Source organism: Sorex araneus, chromosome 11 (genome assembly GCF_027595985.1).
Source record: "Sorex araneus isolate mSorAra2 chromosome 11, mSorAra2.pri, whole genome shotgun sequence".
In the NCBI taxonomy this organism is placed as follows: domain Eukaryota; kingdom Metazoa; phylum Chordata; class Mammalia; order Eulipotyphla; family Soricidae; genus Sorex; species Sorex araneus.
Genome location: NC_073312.1, coordinates 34,301,265 through 34,318,171, shown reverse-complemented (window position 1 = coordinate 34,318,171; position 16,907 = coordinate 34,301,265). Strand labels below are relative to the sequence as shown.

Here is a 16,907-nt window from a genome sequence, read left to right as displayed (position 1 = left end):
TGGAGCTGGAAGGATAGTACAGTGGGTAGGGCATTTGTCTTGCATGTGGCTTACCTAGGTTCAATTCCCGGCATCCCATATGGTACCCGAGCACCACCAGGAGTAATTCCTGAGTGCAAAACCAGGAGTAACCCCTGAGCATCACCAGGTGTGACCCAAAAAGCCAATAAATAAATTAAATAAACAAAAGGCCATGGATGTTCCTAGAGAGTTAAAGACAGTATTCTCTTACAGCTTGGGAAGTACATCCAATATAAGATATGATTTACTAGAGAGAAGGGACTTAAGTAATGTGTCTGTTTCCACCAGTTCTAGTTTCCAGTAAATTCTTAGTTTTCCATAGATGAGGGAAAAACAATGATAGCAAAATCCATGGGAATAATAAGACATGACTAAGTGAGTTGAAACACACCAAATATTTTTATATCCATGAGTACATTATGATACAAAAAAAACCCCTACAAATTAGTCATCTTTCAAGGATGCCAGGGAACCAACACATTATTTTGGATGCTGGTAACTAAAGGGAATGAATGAAACATTTGTCTGACCTTTCCTGTAATAACTCTATTAGTGGGCAGCCAATTAGGTGAAAAGGAGATTTCCTTTGCTTTTCTTTTTACTCTGGGGGAAGAGGGCTGCTAGGCACTGCACAGGGGGCCAGGAGGTGTGCTCCCCCACTCCCCACCCCCCAGGCCTCTCTAGCAGAAATGGGATAGTCAGGCTGGGCGACAGCGCTGCTGACAGAACTGAGTCTCAGCATGCAAGGCACGTGCACCAGCCCTTTGAGCCAGTTCCCCAGGCCCAGATTATTTTCTTCTTTAGAGAGTTATTTAAGCTAATTAATGTGAAAAGGACTGATAGAACTGGAGGAACAAGAATTAGAGAGGATTGATGGTTATAGCATCAGAGAGATAACTGAGCATTATATGTCCTTGAAGGAAAAAACATGTCACCATTCATGAAGCTCACAAAAAAAAAAAAAAAAACAGAAATTCAGCTCAAACTTGCATACCCAACTACCAATTTGTGGCAAGACTGAGTACAGAGGGGTTCCACGCCTCCTTCTACTCGTAGATGCCTTCCCACTCTGCCTTCACTCCACGTGAATCAAGGAACACCCTGATGGGTTCCCTCACCCACCCACCCACTACTTCCCTTATTTATTTTTCCATTTCTTTCCCATCTAACTAAGCCTTACTTCCACAGGGCTCGTTCTGTTTGGTGGTTTGTTATGTGCTTATGTTTAGAGAAACAAATCATGAAAGAATAATTAGAACTATAAATCCAAATATTCCTGTTTGTATCCCAAGTGGTGGCAGTGGTGGAGCGTATGCCTAGCTGGAAGTTCAAGCAGACTATATGCCATCCATCTCCTGCACCACCAGGTGTGACCCCAGCACTGCCAGGTATGGTGGTACTCTTCCTCCAAATGCATAACATTTTAGCAATGAAAGATAAGGAGAACAGTATTTCTCTAACATTATTCTGCCCTACTGCCAGTTCATCAAACTCACAGGCCTTTCAGGCAGTTCTTAGCTGTGGAAGCTTTCCTTCACCAGAGGGGCTTTCTTGAAGTTCTGGTATCTTTCACAACGACTGATCAGTTATCATATTACTACACTGTTGTGAAGGCTACTGTCATTACTGAACACGGTCAGACTTTGCTAACCACTTCCCCTGCACAACCTCATTTAATTATCACATCAACCAAGAAAGGCAGGAAACCAAGAATTTACAGAGAAGTTCCATATGCACAGATTTTCAGCTGGACAGTGGTAAAGCAAAGATTTAAAGCCAGTTCAGCCCAAGTTTTTTTTTTTTTTTTTTTTGCTTTTTGGGTCACACCCAGCAATGCTCAGGGGTTACTCCTGGCTTTGCACTCAGGAATTACTCCTGGCGGTGCTGGGGGACCATATGGGATGCCGGGGATCGAACCCGGGTCGGCCGCGTGCAAGGCAAACGCCCTACCCGCTGTGCTATCGCTCCAGCCCCATCAGCCCAAGTTTTGAGGTCAAACTTTTTTTTTTTTGCTTTTTGCTTTTTAGGTCACACCTGGCTCTGCACAGGGGCTACTCCTGGCTCTGCACTCAGGAATCACTCCTGGCGGTACTCAGGGGACCATATGGGATGCTGGGAATCGAACCCGGGTCGTCCGTGTGCAAGGCAAACGCCCTACCCGCTGTGCTATTGCTCCAGCCCCGGTCAAACTTTTTTCAATCACTGAGTAATATGCCAGTAGGAGGTGAAATTCCTGGCTGATGCTGGCGACTAGGAGGGTCATAAAGATTTCAAAAGGAAACAGGTACGAAGACAGACTTCATAGACTTTATATGACAGCAACTTCCAAACAAAGTGAGTCAAAACCAAAACAAACAAAATAATTGGGCGGTGAGGCACACTCAGCTGTGCTCAAGGCTTACTCCTGGCTCTGTGCTCAGGGAGCACTCCCAGTGGGGCTAGGGGAACCATATGTAGTGTGAGGATCAAACCTGGGTTGGCCACATACAAGCAAGTGCTTCATCCACTTGGCTATCACTGCAGTCCCTTAAAACAAAAATTATTATCAGATGTCACTTTGAGAAAGTAAGAACTATGATCAGAGGAGGAAAAACTGCAATTTGAGGGCTTGTCCCATTTGGTTGCAGAAAGGTTTGCGAAACTCAATGCATAAGATAATAAATAATCTACAGGGATTTTCTTTTTCACTGTGTCTAAGCTGATAAGTCAATATATAGTAGTCCACCTACACACACAAGTGTGCTCTCTCTCCTGCTCACCTTGAAAAGTGTCACCCTGTTGGGCTTTCATTTTCTCATCGTTAAACAAATGAATATTGAAGTAGTCCACATTTCTCTTTTAAAACTAAAATATTTTAAATGTTTCAACACAGAGAAGTGATACAACGTATGTTGTACAAACATGATTACCACTTAGGTATATACAACCCAGTTTTGTCTCATCACATTTTGCCATATTATTACAAATCTTTTTCCTTCCATTAAAAATGAAAAATCCACCATTAAGGACAGAGCAAAAGTCTCTTCCTCCTTCACTCCTAGGACAAGCAATCAAAGTGTGGAACTTAGTAAGTCCTATACAGACATTAATAATATCCAGTATGGGGCTGGAGTGATAGTACAGTGGGTAGGATGTTTGCCTTACATGCAGCAAACGTGTTCGATTCCCAGCATCCCATATGTTCCCCTGAGCACTGCCAGGAGTAATTCCTGAGTGCATGAGCCAAGAGTAACCCTTGTGAGTCTCTGGGGGTGACCCAAAAAGGAAAAAAAAGAAATTCAGTATGTTTCAACTGTATTTAAATTTTATAGAAAGCTTCCATACATGTTTTAAAACTTACTTTTTCTTTTTTTTCCTTAGGTCTATTTTTTTTACATCTTAACTTTTTGATAAAAATATTCTGCACTCTACCTAGTTTGATACTTGAAGTCCAGTTTGCTCATTTTCACTGCTACGTAATATATTAAATTTTTTTTAATTAGTCACAGTGAAACTACACAGTTACTCATGATCAGGTTTCAGGCATGCACTGTTTCAACACCAATTCCTTCCCCAGCTTCCCTCAACCAATCCACCAGCAACAATGTAATATATTCTACAGACGCCAGATCACAAAAGGGCTGGAGTTCATGCTTTCCATGGAGGAACGTCCAGTTCAATCCCCAACTCTACACAGTCCCTTGAGCACTACCAGGACTGATGTTCAAGCATCAACAGGAGCTACTACCCACCCCCCAAAAAAAATGTTTCCTGTACATTCTTGTATATGCTCCCTCCGTCCGGCTGCTGAGCTGTTCCTCTCCAGGATGCCCAGGAATATGTCCAGAAATGGATTCCCATGGTCAAACAGCATAAACATCACTTCAGTAGATACTGAAAAATTGTTTTACAAGCTGTCAGGAATGGGCCCAGAGAACTAAGCCCAGAGAAGCCCATGAGCACTGCAGTTTAGCCCAAAAACCATGACCCTGGCTCGAACTTCAGTACTACAGATGGTCCCTCAAACACTTGCCAGCTATGACCCTTGAGCACAGAGCAGGTATGGTGTCTGAGCACCACCAGGTGTGGCCAAACAAAAAGGAGAAAGAGCCTTTCTATTCCAAAAACTTTACTGTTAGATTAGGTTTCTAAACTCAGCAGATCTCATTTTCTATACTTTTATACAGATCTGGGTCACTCAACTCTTAGCTGTTCATACTTCCTCATACTTGGCTTAATAAGTTTCCAGCAGCCGTGTCAGTGTTTAGAAAAACAAATATGCCTTCAAACTCCACCCACACATACATAACACCATGCACTTTTTCCCGAGACTTCTTGCCTCCAGAAACCAACCAGAGGTCATTCTTTGTTTAGTTTTGGGTTGGGGGAAGGATGTGCACTAAACAGTCCTTAGAGGCTACTCCCAACTCAGTGCTTGGGGAGCATGCCTGCTAGTGCTCAGGGGGACCACTGGACTGCAAGGGATTAAACTGATCTAACACATGCACTCCACCCTTTGAGCTAATGAAATGCACACCCCCACATCCCGTACATGTTAAAATATGAGAAATACAAAATTTTACTAATTTATTTCTGAAAGAAGTGCGGCTACGTCCTGAACTACATTGATAAGTCACCAGGCTATTTATTTATTCACTTATTTTCTGACTTTTGGGGCCACACCCAGCAATGCTCAGGGGTTACTCCTGGCTCCTCATTCAGGAATTATTCCTGGTAGTGCTTGGGGGACCATATGGGATGCCAGGTATCGAACCCAGGTCAGCCACATGCAAGGTAAACATCCTACCTGCTGTACTATCGCTCCTGTCCAATCATGAGGCTATTTAAAAGGCAACTCCCAAAGAGTAATCCCAACCATTTCACATAAAAGTGGCACTCTTTGTCTAAGTATCTAATCCCTACCAAAAGAAACTATTTAAAAAAAACTATCACTGGGATAAAATAATTTTGTGATTTGTTTTATAAATCTCCCCCCCTTTAAAAGAAATAAAAACACATTTATTTAAATCATAACATTTTAGAGGGCTAGAGCAATAGCACAGTAGATAGGGCATTTGCCTTATATGTGGCCGACCTGGGTTCGATTCCCAGCATCCCATATGGTCCCCTGAGCACTGCCAGGGGTGATAGTCCTGAGTGCAGAGGCAGAAGTAACCCCTGTGCATTGCCAGGTGTGACCCAAAAAGCAAAACAAAACAAAACAAAACAAAACAAAAAAACCTTTTTAGGCGTTACATAACATTGTGGGCTGGAGCGATAGCTCAGTGGTTGGGCGTTTACCTTTCACACGGCCGACCCGAGTTCGATTCCTCTGCCCTCTCAGAGTCCGGCAAGCTACCAAGAGTATCGAGCCCGCGCGCGCGGCAGAGCCTGGCAAGCTACCCTTGCGTATTGGATATGCCAAAAGCAGTAACAATAAGTCTCTCAATGAGAGACGTTACTGGTGCCCGCTCGAACAAATCAATGAAAAACGGGATGACAGTGACAGTGACAGTGACATAACATTGTAAACTGTGGGGCCATATTCCCTTCACTACATCAAGAGAAAGGGAGAGAGTTATTTCTAGCATTTCTGATGGGCTCATCAGTAAGAGAAAGAGCTTGAGCAGTAAACAGCAAAAGCGACCTTGGATTAGAAAAAGGGCAGTGTCCAGTTAAGCTCCTTAAGTTTCAGACTGATAATCGATAACCTTGGCCTGCAGCAGGCTCTCTCCTTCCAGACTCAAGTGTAAGGTCACCTATAAGGTCTACTACAGCAAAAAAAAAAAAAAAAAGAATTCTTATTTCATAATAGTTCCCGTCTCCCTATCTACTGAGCAATTTCTGAATTCTTCCTCACTGTGCTTTATGAGCAATATCACATTTAATCTTATAATAATGCTATAAATTCGTTGGTATTACCAGATGGGAAAATGAATCATGCAGCTAAGTAACTTGCCTAGTTACCAGATTTTAACTCATGTGTATGACTTCATGCACTAAACTATTGTCAATAAATCTGCATTTAATGCATCTAAACTCTCCTTGATACACCATATATGCTCATGGACTCTGCAAAAGCCACATTTCAAACAATTCAACAATGTGTAGACATTTCAGGAACCACAGGATTCCTCTTAGCAGTGATGCTGATATTGAGTGTTAGGTACTCTGTCTAAAAATACAGTATTATAAATGCTGCTAACTACAATGTAAAGCAATTTCTATTTGCTTTAATAGAGGCAAATTCTAAGCTCCTATTAGATTGCCCATAAGGAAAGATGCTTTTTCTTGCTCTTTCCTGCTAGCGGGATCCTCTATAATTCCCTGTGCAACCATATAAATAATATATGGGGATTGGGGCCAGAAGATGGTACAGTGGGTAAGTGCTTGCCTTACCTAGCTGGGGTTTGATCCTCAGCACCACATATGTATGGTCCCTTGAGCCTTACCAGGAGTGATCCCACTGGACAGAGCCCAGAGTAAGCCCCAACCAAGTACCACAAGATATGGCCCCCAAACAACAAAAAAAGAGATTTTAATGGGGACACACACCCAACCAAATCTAAGAAATAACAACAAAGAAATCTTTGTAAATGTATAAAACTATGCTGGGTATATTTAACTGGTTTCCAAATAGAAAGCTGTCTTCAGGAGTTGTCTTTACCATTTTGGGGGGTGATGGGGGAGATAAAAATAGTGCTTAGGGGTCCAGGTGAGATTCTTGGCAATACTGGGTATATTTCCTGTTTGTTCATTTGTTTGGGGGGTTACTACAGTCCTTGAGGCTACTCCTCGTTCTATGTTTGGGGGTCATTCCTGGCAGTGCTGGGGGGACCTTGGGGCTCTGAGATTCAGATTGGCTGCATATAAGAAAAGCACCTTGGGGCTGGAGTGATAGCACAGTGGGTAGGGCGTTTGCCTTGCACGCGGCCGACCCGGGTTCGAATCCCAGCATCCCATATGGTCCCCTGAGCATGGCCAGGGGTAATTCCTGAGTGCAGAGCCAGGAGTAACCCCTGTGCATCGCCAGGTGTGACCCAAAAAGCAAAAAAAAGAAAGAAAAGAAAAGCACCTTAACCCTGTACTGTCTATTTGGTCCTCAGAGGGTTGTTTTTTAGGGAGGCAAGGAGCATGCCCTAGATTGCTGAAGGCTGCTCACTCATAGTTGTGCTCTGGGGACCACATAGTAACGTGGATTGAACCAAACTGGCTGAATGTAAGGCAAGTGCGTTAACCTTTGTACATTGTCTCCAGCCCTCTGGAAAACTTGGACAGGCCTACAGATTCCGTGCCTGGACCTGGCAAACACTCTGCTCTGGCCCTGTGATGCTGGGGCCCACAATGCACAAGACCACATCAGGGAGTAGTGCCAGGGGCCACCAAGGTGACCAGACATGGGTGATCATACAGTGCCGGGGCTGGAGGTGAAGGCCTCCACAAGTAAAGCACACCTCCCAGGCCTCTGCGTTATCTCCCTTGCCCTGTCTGGAATCTTAAGAAAAGTCCACCAACAGTCTGGAGAGATGGTACATGGGGCTGAGCACATGCTTTGAACATTGGAGGCCTGGATTTGATCTCTGGCAACACACAGTCCCCCAAAGCAATACTTCTGTACTGTTCAAATATTTAATATACATTTTTCATTCAAAAGTATGTGATTAACCATAATGCACAAAAGAAAGGAAAACTGGAGGGGAGTGGGAGATGGTGAGAGGGAAATGGGGACACTGGTCACTGGTGCTGAGAAATGCACAATGGTGTAGGGATGGGTGCTGGATCATTGTATGACTGAAACCTAGTCATGAATAGCTTCGTAAGGGTCTATCTCACAAATATTCAATAAAATAATTAAAAAGCATGCAATTTTAAAATCTGGACTCTCCATTCACTCTATTTCCCCTCTCAGTTTCGCTTCTCATCTGCTCCCAGGACAGCACAGCTCTCTGAGCACAGGGACCCAGGGTTTCTGCGCTGCCCGCCCTCCCATGGAGCTAGTGCGATGGCGCACGCATCCGGAGGAGGAGAGGGGAGCTGGTGGGAGCAGAAGATTCAACAAGTCTTGAAATGTGCTCTAAAAATAGCATTTCCATTTGGAAGGTAGAGTTCAGAATAAAAAGATCTATTATCTTCTCTCCTTGAAAGGCTGGTAAAGATCTATGTGCAAGTCCTTTTCTGCTCCTTAAACAATTATACCCAACCTGAATGGAATGGCCAGTGAATCCCTAAGAGAATTAAATAACTGTTTAGGTCACTGTTGCTACAATGTGAAAAATATTCTCCTGAGTATTAAGTATAAAGTCCAATACCAAGAGCATGAGTCCTGTTTGACATCCTTAACCACTTCTTTTTTTTTTTTTTTGGAGGGAGGGGGCTACACCTGGCCGTGTTTAGGACTTACTCTCGACTTTGTGCTCAGGGGTCACTCCTGACTGGATGACTGGGGTTTAGTGGACTTGATACAGAGCCAGGGACAGAAGCTGGGGCAGTCATGAGCAAGGCAAGTATTTTACTCCCCGTAAACTATCTCTCTGGCACCCAACCAGTTCATTCCTAATGTCTGGAAACTCTGAAATCAAGTTCTCTATTTTGTTATCCAGCAAGCTTGCTTCATGCTGGGTCACTTGTCTCTCTCAATGACCTATAATTTTCTCTGTGAAGCCCACACATCTAAGCTTCAGCTTCATGTGTCAAAACATAGGTGTTTACACAGGGACCAGGCCCTTCACATAAGTGTCAGAGCACGGGTAAGAAATGACAGGGTAAACAGAAAACAGTAGTTTTGAAACCTTCTATCTTGAACAGTAAAATGTAATACTGAGCAAAGAGGCCTTGAGTTTAAATGAGGTCAAGGAGCATGAGAGCTGCTTTAGACAAACCTGTCCCAAATTTGCTGAATGGGTGTTTGGGATTTCCCGTCGCTTTTTCCAACTGGAAGAGTCTCCAGGCATCATTCATCACATTCTTCTCGTGTTCGGAATCGACTGCATTCACCTCTCGGTCTTTGCAACTCTCATCAAACAAGGGACACAGGAAAAACTGTGCAAACCTACGAGTATGAAACATGACAATTTCAAAGACTATTAACAGAGAGGAAATCTAAATTCTACAGAATCAGGAAGCATTACTATGGCTACTAAGAAAAAAACAAATAGGAGGGCAGGGAGATGGTTCAAAGGATCAGAGGGTATGTTTGACGTGTGAGAGCCTGTGTTTGGTCACTGGCACCATCTGGTCCCCCAAGCATGAGTGGAAGTGAAGCTCAGGCACTGAGCCAGAAGTAGCCCTTAGCAGTGCCAGATACAATGCAAAATACATGGAAAGGAGAGGACAAGGAGAAAGAGAAAAAAGGAAGAGAGAAAGAAAAAGAAAAAGAGGCATTTTCCCTGCAGCCACCAAGTTGCACAGAGGTGGAGGCTCGGGGAGGGAAGAGGCGTACAAGATTCCCTCCACCCAGAACCCACGGCCAAGGTGGAGGCAGCGCTGCTAAGACACTAACACTGCCCTACAAGAGGCACTGGGACCACCCACAGTCCTCATGTCCTGGGATGTGCAATTCGTGAAGTGGCACCAAGTCCATCTTTGTGTGCCTCTGTCCAACTGGATGGTCTGTGTATGTCAGGCTGGTGGAGGTGCTCTATGCTGGGTCCCAAATCAACCTCATTAAGGTACATGACAAAAAAAAAAAAAAAGGTGCATGACAACAAAAACCGAGGGAAATGGTGAGGCCTCTGTAAAACTGACAGAGATGGGAAAGCCCCGAAGAGCGTTGGGCTGCAATGGTGCTGTAGTTAAGGACAGTGCTAAAGAGCTGCAGGCTAAGGATGTTGCTGAGGAATCCTTCAAATGCAGAAGTTAAAAATTTGAAGGTCAGGGACTGGAGCGATAGCAGAGGGTAGGGCATTTGCCTTGCACGAGGCCGACCCAGGTTCGATTCCCAGCATCCCATATGGTCCCCTGAGCACCGCCAGGGGTGATTCCTGCGTGCAGAGCCAGGAGTGACCCCTGTGAATTGTCGGGTGTGACCCAAAAAGAAAAAAAAAATTTGGAGGTCAAAGGAAAACAAACTAGGGCCAGACTGATAATACAGTGGGTAGGGCGTTTGCCTTGTATGCAGCTGACTAGGGTTCGTCTCCCAGCATCCCCCAGCCTGCCAGGTTAATTCCTGAGTGGAGCCAGGAGTAAGCCATGAGCACTGCCACCAGGTATGGCCAAACAAACAAAAACAAACAAAAAAAGGGAAAATATAGATTGTAAGAGAGAAAAAAATAAAATATTGGACATACGCAAATCTGATGTCGATCAAACCATGATGTTTAATTAGTGAAAATACAAAAAAGATTACCACCTCTAGCTCTGACACACCATTCCCCATTTTTCCCTGCCCCACCCAGCAATTCTGCTACACCCACAGATGTTCTCCAATTCACCTCCATCCAGCTGGCCTCAGCCCACAGGAGAAGATTTAGTTCTTCTAGACTTTCAACCCTCTCCCTACTTCAGACCTAATCACAGACCCAGGCTGTCATCTGTCTCCGGGTCAAAGCTCAGAGGGTCCCACACATTCCCTCAATGAATTTTGCTAAAGTAGTTTACAGGATCCCAGGGAAATTCTGTGCTTACTAGATTATTCGATTACCATCACCTGAAAGTGACACATGGGGCAAACAATGGGAGAGAAGGTCAGAGCCTCCACGCTGGCACCTGTGAGGAAGATACTGGCTCGAGTCCTTCTGGGTATTTGGGAGGCTGAATTACACAACAGATCAACCCACTGGCTACCTGCGACCGAGCCCTTCTCCCCTCCTTGAAGGTGTGGACAGTTTCAACCCTGTAATCATAAAGCTGGATTTTCCTCCACTTCCATTCTCTAACCATCTTGGGGACTACCTCAGAGACATCCTCAAGGTCACACCCTTAAAAAACAAAACACACCTCTGTTAGGCGTTCATTATTTAGGAAGTAAATCACCAGAGTTTCAGGAGCTATGAGGCAGGGCCAGGATTAAGACCAAATACACACTACGCACCAACGTCAAGGCAGATATATGGTGGCAATAGTCAGGTAAGAGTTATTGTCATTTAGGGGCCAGGGAGATAGCCCAATGGACTGGAGCCCATGCTTTGCGTGCAGGAGGCCCAGACTGAATCCTCAATACCAGATGGTCCCTTATAGTTTGCAGATGCCATTTCATTAAGATTCAGGTTTTGTTGAAGGGGGGCACCAAGAGTAGTACAAGAGTAGTACCCAGAAGCTACTCTTAATTCTGAGCTCAAGACTCACTCCTCGTGGCACTCAGAGGACTACACCATAGCCAGGGATGTGACCATAGGCAGCATCATACAAAGCAAGCAGTTTAACCCCTGTGGCATCCCTCCAGCCCACTCCTCAAACATTTAAGAAAATTACTTTTAAAAGTAATTTTAAAAAGGTGTGTGGGACCCGGGACTGAGACCTCCAAACCTGCTCAGATTGGGACTGGGCCTCTTCAGCCCAGATTTCCCATTTTCCAGTAGCTAGGCGGTAACACCCAGGGACTGCCCCCGGCACCGTGTAATCCCACCAACGGCCAACATCCAGAGACTTAAAACAAAGCTCCTGACATCTTATAACTTACTTCTCCCTCTGGGAGAACCTGGCAATCTACTGAGAGTTTCCTGCCCACATGGGAGAGCCTTGAAAACTCCCCATGGTGTATTCTTATGCCAAAATCAGTAACAATGATGGGTCTCACTCCCCTGAGACTGAAAGAGCCTCCAATACGGCACCACTGGAAAGGATGAGTAAAGAGAGGCTTCTAAAATCTCAGAGCTAGGACAAATGGAGACATTACTGAGACTGCTCAAGAACTGCGATGATGATGATGATGATGATGATGATGATGATGATGATGACTTTTAAAAGGCTCTATTTAGATATGAATTTTTTTTTCTTTTAAAAACTGAGCTGGATTCAAGAATAAAGGTTCTGTCTAGTAGAACTACTAATCAGTCAAAGAAACTTTAGAGTCTATAAACAGCTCAGCATTGCATCTCACAGACCAGCTGTCCAAGAGGACAGATCCATCATTATGTGATATTCTAACTTGATATTTATTTTAAGCACACCATGCATACCATATTGCGATAAGTACTTTATTCATGCCAATACACAAGGAAACTCCATGTATCTGGAGTCTACAGTCAAACAAATTAAAAAAAAGGTGTTTTGGACACGCAGCCTCGAGTCCCTGATAGTCCAGAGTCATGATTATGACCCCAGTAATTCTGACATAATCAATGACATGACAATTTTTTAGAATATGTTCATATTTACATTGTCTCCATCATATAGAAACTGGTATATGAACAGCTGCTATAGAATTTGCAAAGCAGAAAACTGAATTCAGTGTATGATCCCTAAATCCCCTAGGGAATTCATTAACAGCAGGCTTCTGGGAATACAAGGTTTGGGGTTTGGGATGGAGATATGGTGGTGGGACTGATATTCAAATATCAAATGTAATCAAATATTTTGAACAATTTCTTTAAAAAGATGATTATACCTCAAAGTTGCTGCCAAAACGACTGAAACATAAGCTAGCATAAACAAAGGACTACTGTGACCCAGTCTTGTATCCAGGATCTATGGCATTGCCCTATTAATATTTTTTGGTGTTCAGGAATTAATTTAAATTGTTTAAAAATAAATAAGTAAGGATAAGGAGCCAGAGAAATAGTACAGCAGGTAAGGCCCTTTCCCTTGCACACAACCAACCTGGGTTGGATCCCTGGCCTCCCATATGCTCCCTTTGTGCCCCGCCAGGAGTAATCCCTGAACACAAGAGCTACAAGTCCCTAAGCACCGATGGGTGTGGCCCAAATACCCCACGCCCTCAAAAACCTAATCATCCCAGTTGACACAGCAGATCAAAACATCTGAATCTGATGAATATCCTTGAGAAGAGAGGCACCCAACAAACACCTAGCATCCTCAAACAGGAGAGGAGATCCATGACACTGCTGCTGTTTATGTCACCACATGCTTTGCATGTCACTCCAGTTAGAATTGGGAAGGGCTACTGAGGACTTTATAAGTCAATAAAATATTCTGTAGGCCTAAAGGCTAGTTTAAAGCCATACCATTATTCTTTCTCTATCACAATGCATACATATGACATCTCTCATCTTCTTTTTTATAAAACACAGGGAAAAAGGGGCTAGTTAAAAGGCCTTTGTTAAGATATAATGCTACAAAGACATCTTTTTAAAAATAATAATTATGTGGTAAGTACACACAGTTGGCTAATTTGTTGGGTGAATTCAGCATTACCTGTCCAGGGCACCTTCCAAGTGTTCATGGGAAACATCAAAGTAGTAGTTGGTATGCTCTCCACTGGTGAAGGCATTCGAACTGCCTGCATGCTCACTGAGAAACTGGCTGTATTCGTTTTCTTTAGGGTATTTTTTTGTTCCCAAAAACAGCATATGTTCACAAAAATGACTTAAGCCAGCAATATTTGGAGGATCTGACAATGAACCTGAAAGAGAAAAATACATGTAAATAATTTTTTATACCAAAAGCTATCAAGCGAAAAAGTTACAGGTGATCTGTCACTCCTGAGACAAATTCAACTATCCAATCAGAGAAAGCCTGCAACAGGCTTCTCTGAAACAGTTCAGACTCTAGTCCCAGTGCTTTAGACATTAATTAGGTGGTAACCTTGGGCGGATTACTTAACCTCTCTCAACAGGAATTTCGAGTTGAACTCACTCTTTTATAAGAGCTAGCATTTTCTAGTTCTTACATTTTATTGTAGGAGACTAAAGCATAGTGCTTAGAACCTAGGTTTAAAGGTTACTAGCTCTAGAAGCTATGAAACTCAATGTAATACTTGATTTCTCTTATCGCAGTCACTTTTTATGTTACCAAACTCATGGAGTTGTGTAAATATAAATTAAAAACTCTAAACTCACTGTATTATGTGGTATTTGTTCAACATGAAATGATTACTAATTCCCTCAACTCTCAATCATTTTGTTAAGAGCGTCTCAGAGAGGGAAAAACTGAACTTCACTAACATGTATAAATAGAAAAGAAGCAAATCAGGGGCTGGAGTGATAGCACAGCGGGTAGGGCGTTTGCCTTGCACGGGGCCGACCCGGGTTCGAGTCCCAGCATCCCATATGGTCTCCTGAGCTCAGCCAGGGGTGGTTCCTGAATGCAGAGCCAGGAGTGACCCTTGTGCATCGCCGGGTGTGACCCAAAAGCAAAAAAAAAAAAAAAAAAAGAAAAGAAGCAAATCAGAGCTGGAGAGATTGCACAGCAGAGAGGGTGCTTGTGGTGCCCAACACTAACCCGGGTTCGATCCTTGGCATCACATATGGTCCCCCAAATCCACAAGGAAGTCCTGAGTACCACTAGACCTGGCCCAAAAACCAACACCGAAACAGTAAAGGAGCAAACTTGACTTACTTTTTGGTTTGCATGCCATACCTAGACACCCAGCAGTGCTCAAAGGCTACTTAACCCTCTATACTATCACTCCAGGTCCTATGAAGGTACCTTTCATCTATTCATTTTCTTTGAAAGCAATATTGAGACCATGCAGGCAGGATGAAACTGTCACTTCATCCCCATTTACAAAGATCCCATGTCACTCTATCCCATGCGTATAACTGCTCATATCATTGCCAGACTAGAACAGCAAATCAATGGGAAGAAAGAGGTACCTTTTAAAGCAAGAGTAAGTGTGAAAGAATTATGTACAAGAGAATCTAGGATATGAGAGGGGGACAACTAGAAATATGGTGTTTCTCAGTATACAAAAAAATGTCTGCAAAGGAAAGCAATAAGAGTTGTTACTATAAAGGATGGCAGTAAATTTCCTTGCCGTCTGGTCACCTTCTATGGGAGCCTAATATGACAGCCTTCCTGGTAAATGTATTGACTTTATCACTGTGCACTGTTAGTTATACAGGGTTCCTCACAAAATAAGGTGTATAAAAACGGTATTTACGAGGATTTCGTTTACATCAATATGGGAGAGTTTCTATTAAATATCAACATTAGACAATGAAAGAGAACAACTGAAAATCCCAATTTTCAATCATAGTACCTATGTGTACATCGAGTGCTGCTGATGACTTATCCGTGGTGGGGTCACTGATGAGAAGTACTTTAATACCATTGGCCAGCTCAAGCCCACGGTATTCTCGCTTGTCTTCAGGAGATTTGATAATGTGATTTCCTAGTTTCTTGATAGCCGGGTTATTCATTTTGCTGTAAGGTGTTTTTTGGAAACTAAAGAAGAAAATAAAATTGTTTTCAATTATTGGGCTGTGATTTCTTTTAAAACAACAACAAATAACACCAAGCAAACCAATAAAATACATCATCATATAAAAAAGGAATTGAATCCTGGTTGAGAACCACAACCTCCGAGAACAACCCTGATGTGCATATGTGTCAGTACCACAGTGAAAATTAAGCGACCTCCTTCCTCCTCCTAGTGAGGCCCTAAACCAGATGTGATCCCCCCAGAGAAAGCACCATATCCAAGCAATTAATTGTGTATGCTACTTCAAGACACAGCAGCAGCAATCAAGGGAAGGGAAGAGAGAAAAGATCTGAAGGGAACTTTTTATAAAGTTTATCCACCATGTATTCCTCTTTCCTCCCTTTTAGATCTCACTCTTTATACATATGAAGTCAGTAAAAGGAAAAACATAACAAATAAAAATGGATCTTCCTAATTCCAAGTAATCTTTGTAACCTGGTCAAGTTGAAATCCCGAACAGAAACAACTCAGAAATTTAAGAGATGTTTGTTATTTCTCTTATATATGGTTTGTTTTGGATTTTGGGTGACACTACCAGTGCTCAGGGATCACTCCTGGCATGTAAGGCAGACACCTTAACCATTGTATTGTTCTCCCTCTCCCCCTCCCAACCCACTGTCTCCCTGTCTCTCTCTGTCTCTCTCTCCTTCCTTCCCTCTCTCTCCCTCCCACTTCTCCATCTCTCTCTCCCTCCCTCCCTCTTCCTCTTCAACCGCCCCCCCACCCCACCCCACACACACGGTAGGGGGCCTGGGATTGAACCAAGGGCCTCACATATGGGAGGTATGTGTACTGCCACCAAGTCATATCTCAAGCCTGAAATACTAACAATACTGATTTTTGTATTTACCTAGAGATCTGAGACAGAATGGGTTAGACCGGGGCTGGAGCAATAGCACAGCAAGTAAGGCGTTTGCCTTCCATGCGGCCCACCCGGGTTCGATTCCCAGCATCCCATATGGTCCCCTGAGCACCGCCAGGAGTAATTCCTGAGTGCATGATCCAGGAGTAACCCCTGTGCATTGCCAGGTGTGACCCAAAAAGCAAAAAAAGAATGGGTTAGACCATGAGATGGCCATTCTATTGACCTAGAATATCTTTCGATGACTGATAACTGCTTCTGTACCTATTTCAGAGTTATCTACTAGAGCACATGAGGTAAGAGATTACATAAGAATTATTACTGAGTCAGCCAAAACATTGCTCAACCTGAAGACAAAGATGCAGCAGATCTGGAACGCAAACACTAAGAATCCTCATAGGAATAATCCTGTGACCTCCTAAAGCACATTAAGAGACTTGGGCTATGCGCTGTTCTATGGAGACAGAAAAAGGAAAGATACAACAAACAGAACTGGTTATCTTCCTAATTGAAAAAATTTTTGTTACTTGACCAAGTCGAATATTCAAGCAGAAACAACTCAGGATAAATTTAATGGAGATGTTTGATCATTTTTCTTAAAAGGATGTACCTTCCTCTGGCAGACCTTTCCTTTCTTCTCTAGAAAAGCTGGAGTTAAAGTGATGGGAAGGACATCATCATCAGACAGGGTCATTCTGAAGCAGTACCAGTTCAGTGAAGGGATTT

At 43.3% G+C, this 16,907-nt stretch overlaps 1 protein-coding gene and 1 non-coding gene across 4 annotated transcripts in view; both read right to left on the bottom strand.

The window, feature by feature from the left end:
- Positions 1–16,907, bottom strand: part of IDE (insulin degrading enzyme) — an 88,636-nt gene that overhangs the window by 46,971 nt on the left and 24,758 nt on the right. For 2 of the 3 annotated variants that reach the window (XM_055119054.1, XM_055119053.1), the window contains exons 2-4: positions 15,098–15,282; positions 13,312–13,519; positions 8,880–9,049 (exon numbers count right to left, since the gene is read on the bottom strand). In XM_055119054.1, coding sequence (XP_054975029.1) covers positions 8,880–9,049; positions 13,312–13,519; positions 15,098–15,282 — 563 coding nt within the window. The remainder of the gene's footprint in view (positions 1–8,879; positions 9,050–13,311; positions 13,520–15,097; positions 15,283–16,907) is intronic. The other variant, XM_055119055.1, reaches the window with a different exon arrangement.
- On the bottom strand, positions 14,572–14,701 carry LOC129399478 (small nucleolar RNA SNORA20). The gene has a single exon (XR_008627114.1). It is a non-coding gene; the product is annotated as a small nucleolar RNA SNORA20 (small nucleolar RNA).